The 6,155-nt window shown below is 33.1% G+C and overlaps 1 protein-coding gene across 1 annotated transcript; it reads left to right on the top strand.

Annotated features, from left to right (window-relative positions):
• Positions 1-3,095: 3,095 nt before the first annotated feature.
• LOC123925290 (protein CEBPZOS-like) lies at positions 3,096-3,325 on the top strand. Its single transcript, XM_045978542.1, has one exon. It carries the CDS (start codon positions 3,101-3,103, stop codon positions 3,323-3,325), a length of 225 nt encoding a protein of 74 aa, XP_045834498.1. The 5' UTR covers positions 3,096-3,100.
• Positions 3,326-6,155: the final 2,830 nt, after the last annotated feature.

Genomic DNA, 6,155 nt, shown 5'->3' with positions numbered 1-6,155 from the left:
TAATCTTTCATTTTAATTTTCTTAAATCGTTCACATTTCTCTCTTTGCCATGTGGACAATTTGAATCATTCTCCTCAATATCTGCATTTGAATATATACCCTAATAGTATGCAAATATATGTTCTTTCAACATCTAAACTATAGGTATATATAAACAACCTGCATCAGGAGAAGACTAACATTAATCAAGGACCATTATCAATACCACATGGTGCAGAGGCTTCACGTATTTATCATCACAATAAACCTTATGAAATAGATATAATAATGAATAGAAACTTACAGAGATTTAGGGAGTTGTTTAAAGCCATATCACTAAATGACATTCAACCCCAAGAATACACAGCTTCTAAGCTGATGCCCTTTTCACCTCATCCTACAATCTTTCCAGGCTAATCATGAGTCACTCTCTCATGGATTTGAAAATGTTGAAATGCAGGAGAAGTAAATTAGATGGGAACTAATAACTAACTGCATACAAAAGTAGAATTTATGTATGTCTCAACCACATATGTTAACTTTACAACCATACTTGGAGCAAATTTCTTTTCCTGGGTTTTATCTGGACTTCCTGTGAAGATTCTCCTTCATTCTATTCTACTCCATTTGAACAATAATAGAGGATCATCTCTTTATGATACCCATATTTTATTAACAGCTATTCAGCTTTTACTTTGCAGAACAAAGTTTTTTGTAAATGTAAAATTTCTCATATTTTCCCCCAGAGGGAATAATGTCATTAATCAGTATTTCAGAGTCTTTACCTGGAAATAGAAATTAATGTCCATGGACTTATGTGGTATTATAGTAGTAGTCAGCAGAGTATATCATTTGTCTTCCATCTCATCTTATAGATTGGAGCTGACAAAAAGCAATCAGTAGATTTCATATATAAATCTATATATCTGTTGAAAAGAAAATCTGTCAGAACTTTTTCCATGTCCTGAGTGGCCACTAGTACTGGACATATTTGCTGCTGTCTCCCACAGTCCCCACCTCTTCAGGTTGCTACTGGAAGTGTCTACTTTCATTTTTTATCTCTTCTTTGGGTATTTGTAGTATATTAGGAGAAGAGTTTGATGTATTTATATCTCTATGAAAAGTTTGAAAACATGTGATATACCCCAAGGTTAATGTTACATAAAGAATTGGAGAGAAAATATTTCTTTGCAGAAATTAAAAAAAAAATCACCTATGTTTAATACACATTGAAATAGAGACATTTTGATTTATAATCCCTGTTTTACATGATTCCATTTTGTTCACTTATTTTTTATTTTATATCATGCACAATACTATAATACTCTATACTGTATCATGTTATACTAAAGAAACATACATTTGCATAAATTTTCAAATATATTGATATTATCAAAAGTTGGTATTTATATGTTGTTTCATAGTAAAGCATTTAAAAACAAATAATGAACTATGTGCTCTAAAATGACTTATAATGCATTATTTACATATGGATAATCTTATGGATGTTTCTTGATCATTGTAGAATTTGCAGGCTCATGGATTATTTTTCATAGTTCAGGTTCTCATAACGACATGTTTTTTCAAACATTTTACATGTAAAACACAGATTATATACTCAGAGACATTCTACACACAGCTATGTTTATTTGTATTGATGTTAATTAACTTATGATGGCATTAAGGTTAAGAAGTTTAGCCAAAATCTTTGTGTTTTAAAATGCCTGTAGGAGGGGCGCCTGGGTGCCTCAGTGGGCTAAGCCTCTACCTTCGGCTCAGGTCATGGTCTTAGGGTCCTGGAACCAAGCCCCGCGTCAGGCTTTCTGTTCAGCTGGGAGCCTGCTTCCCCACCTCTCTCTGCCTGCTTGTGATCTCTCTCTCTCTCTCTCTCTGTCAAATAAATAAATAAAATCTTAAAATAAAATAAAATTACATGCCTGTAGGGAATAATCAAGAATCAGAATCATTTTGTTTTAAAAATGCTTTTTACACTTAATGCTGCAGTGCTTTTTTTAAAAAATATTTTATTTATTTATTTGACAGAGAAAGAGATCGCAAGTAGTCAGAGAGGCAGGCAGAGAGAGGGGGAAGCAGGCTCCCCACCAAGCAGAGAGCCTGACACAGGACTCCATCTGAGGACCCTGAGATCATGCCTGAGCTGAAGGCAGAGGCTTAACCCACTGAGCCACCCAGGCACCCCAATGCTGCAGTGCTTTTTAATCATTGTCTACTAATATTCAAAATAGACATAAATAAAAGTAAATTTTCTCGATCATGTTCTTAATGTTTGTATCTAAACATGTTGATTTAGTTCAGGAGGATCCACATTTCACTTTCATAAACTTATTTTATGTCATGTTTATCCAGAGTTTATGGCTTCAGAAGTAAAACATCTTGTACACTGGTAAGATATGTGTTTTCACGTGGCCATATCTCTTAGCTTTAAATTTAGAGAAATTTTTGATTATTGAATCATTGTCAAGATCTAAAGATGTTTATGCCAACATCATTAGTTTTCAAACTTTTTTGATCTTTAATCAGTAAAACTTCTTAAAGAATGATCTTAAAATATGTTTATGTCTATGCTTATTTTTAAAATGCTTTATTCTATTCTTGGAAAGTTGTGTTAAAATATTTTTACATTATGGAAGACAACAAAAATATGAATCAAAATGGATGAGATAAAAGTAACATATCCTTTAAAATATTGTTCTATTATAAACAAAGAAGTCTGTTTTTCCTATGTAAAAATCTTGGTGAATTTAAATCTTTGGTTTTACATATGACTTATTCCACTCTATGTATCAACACGTGTGTGTAGTCCAATTTACTTGCAAATCATGTGGAGTTTATTATTAAAAGGCAGCATGATTAAATATGCTTCATTATATTTTAAAGTTTTGGCATAAAACTTTGTACTTTGGAGGTTTATTTTGATAATTGTATTTAATGGCTACCATAACTGAAAAGCAGATTTCATAAGTAAATGGATCCAAATCAAAATACATTATTAGCTGTGTTTCCTACATTTTGATGATCAGGTTCCAAATCAATCTAACCATTATGCAAATATTTGTGTTAAAATTTTGCTTGTAGCAGTCCTGTGTGTAAGCACCTCAGGATGGCCCGCACTATGGAACCAGTGGCAAAGAAGATCTTTAAAGGAGTTTTAGTTGTTGAACTCTTGGGTGTTTTTGGAGCATATTTTTTATTTAATAAGATGAACACAAGCCAAGATTTCAGGCAAACGATGAGCAAGAAATTTCCCTTCATCTTGGAAGTTTATTACAAATCCATTGAACAGTCTGGAATGTATGGAGTCAGAGAGCAAGATCAAGAAAAATGACTCAATAGCAAAAATTAGGACCAGTCATCATGTTCAGCTTCCCATCTAAGCTGTTTGTGACCTTTGTGAGGGAAAAGAAAGATGAGCACACCACATTGTGGACTCCTGGCCCCACAGAAGAAAAGAGAAACTTCTGGTCTGCCATGGCTCAGTCATTTCCCATCTATTATGCAAATCCCCTGCTTTTATCTGTTGCTTTCCTCTGGCATTTATTGTTAAAGATTACTGTTTAACAAATAAAAGACTAAGAGAAGAAATGAAAAAAAAAAATTTTGCTTGTAAAGTTTCATTCTCCCTCATGTTATTCAATTGTTCTTATAAAGTAATGGAAAATACAATGCTTTCTTTTGCTTTTTATATTTAGAGCACATCTTCCTTTGAAAGAGTTTAAATAGATTAAAAATTCTTTGTTTACATATTTTTAAGTATGTGACTATGAGAGGGCTTTTATAAATGACAGAAATCTCTTTGTAAATAACAAAGTAAAACACCAAGGAAACTATTCTAAGTAACTATTTGAAAGTTCTTTCTCTGTCTTTTCATAGAATGTGTTTTTACTAAAGAAAGCAAAACTAGTATTTTCACATTCATATTTAAAAATACCATCTGAATTTAGGGCACCTGGGTGGCTCAGTCAGTTAATCTTCCAACTTTTGGTTTCTCCTCTGGTCATTATCTCTTAGGTGGAGGAATTAGACCCTGAGTTGAGCTCCACACTCAGTGGGAAATCTGCTCAAAGATTCTCTCCCTCTATCCCTCCCCCAACTCACGCTCACTCTTTCTCTCAAATAAATAAATAAATGTTTTTTAAAAATCTAAATCTTAAAGAGAATGACAAAACATTTTAAATTTTATGTTAAGTAGTGTACTACAAATTGTCATTAGTTTTATACTGTGACTTTGCTTATGAGTCATTAAACAATTATTGAGAATGTTCAACTTTGCTATGTTCTTGTTTGCTTGTGCTTAGATTCAAACCTTGTTTCATTTCAAAGTTTTCTATGTCCTGTGCTGATTTTGTGCATGTTAGATTAGTTACATGTGAAATCTGTAAATCATCATAAGCAGAAACAGGCAAGCTGTACTATATGAAAAGCAAATGAATAAATAAAGCCACCATTGTCAATGTCCCCACATGTGAAAAATCCTACCTTTCTCTGCTTATCATAAATGATAGATCACTTTCTTATGAGATATGAGATGGCACTAATATCAATTCATGAATTAAATACTAGTAAAGTTTAATATCCTTATCTTACCAAGTGTATATGTGAGAGAGATTTTTTTTTCTGTATCACAGTGACTAGTCATGCTCCACATTTTGGGTATCTTCATCTAATCAGTGATGTGCTGGCATAGACTACTAAATAAATTCATCATTTAAAAATCCCAAGGGTGCCTGGGTGGCTCAATCCGTTAATCATCTGCTTTCAGCTCTGGGTCCGGGGTTGAGTCCCACATCAGCCTCTCTGCTCCTCTCTCTTTCTTTCATGAACAAATAAATAAAATCTTAAAAAGTAACAATAATAATAATAATAATAATCCCAAGCTTAGGACATATTTCCAAGCTGTTATTAAAATTGTAAATAAAATTCTCAGGAATAATGAGTTTACCTTATTTTTATCTTATCACTCATTAGACCTAATAATATACATTAATATGCATTCCACAGTGTAAATCCTAGTCAATATTGATTGATAATTCAATTTAACAGCTTAGTAAGGCATACTCCCAAATCATAGATTTTGAGTTGCTTACATATAGAGCTCACAATGCAAATGGAGAGAATCATCATTATACATATATTATTTTTAGTAATTTATAAGCTTGTGCAGTAATTTGCCTTTCCCAGGAGTCGTTCCTTCAGCAGCTGACCTAGAAGACTTTTAAAAAGATCAAAATGGATGTTCTGAAAAGAAAAATAGCATTTTTAAATAAATACTCTTAAAATTTTTGGTCTGGAGGCCTACTGCACCAGATTGATCTTGATCTATCAAATCAAAATGTGGTATTAAGAACAATGATCAGGAAAAAAAAAAAGAACAATGATCAGCATTTTTAATAATCTCCTCTAGGACATTTTTAATCAGACTGAAGTTTAACAAACACTGCTTTGAATAGTCTCAGTATCATTTCAAATCAGAGCTCAGTATATTACCCACTTTGTATGTCACAAAGCTAAACCCAAGCACTCTAACTCCAGACTCTGTACTCTTAAATCTCTATTATTATGTCTCTTGATTGATTCACCCTAGCATTCTTTTTTTAAATGCTTTCTCTTAAAAGACACCAGAGATTTCTGCTATGTCAAATTTCCTCTCCTGGACCAGTCTTCTTAAATCAACCAACCCCAGAAAATTGTTGCATATACACTGAATTAAGAATATTTTAGGGCGCCTGGGTGGCTCAGTGGGTTAAGCCGCTGCCTTCAGCTCAGGTCATGATCTCGGGGTCCTGGGATCGAGTCCCACATCGGGCTCTCTGCTCAGCGGAGAGCCTGCTTCCCTTCCTCTCTCTCTGCCTGCCTCTCTTGTGGTTTCTCTCTGTCAAATAAATAAATCTTAAAAAAAAAAAAAAAGAATATTTTAAAGTGATCCAAAAATGAACCAATGTGGAAAAATTAAGCCCCACCTAAAGGTTTATTTTATTTTCCTTGATGACATGTTGTCATAATAATATCATATTAGGTACCAGAATTTTGTTCTATAGACAATGCATTTTTGTAGTTTACGCTGTATATTGAACAAGTCATTCCTAATGGTGTAGCCTCTGTTCTAGGAGACTTTTGGACTTTTCTGTAGTTTATGACTAAATGCAAAGTGTGTTTCT

This window comes from Meles meles, chromosome 14 (genome assembly GCF_922984935.1).
Source record: "Meles meles chromosome 14, mMelMel3.1 paternal haplotype, whole genome shotgun sequence".
Lineage (NCBI taxonomy): Eukaryota > Metazoa > Chordata > Mammalia > Carnivora > Mustelidae > Meles > Meles meles.
Note: the sequence above shows the minus strand (reverse complement) of the source record. Positions and strands in the feature narration are given on the sequence as shown.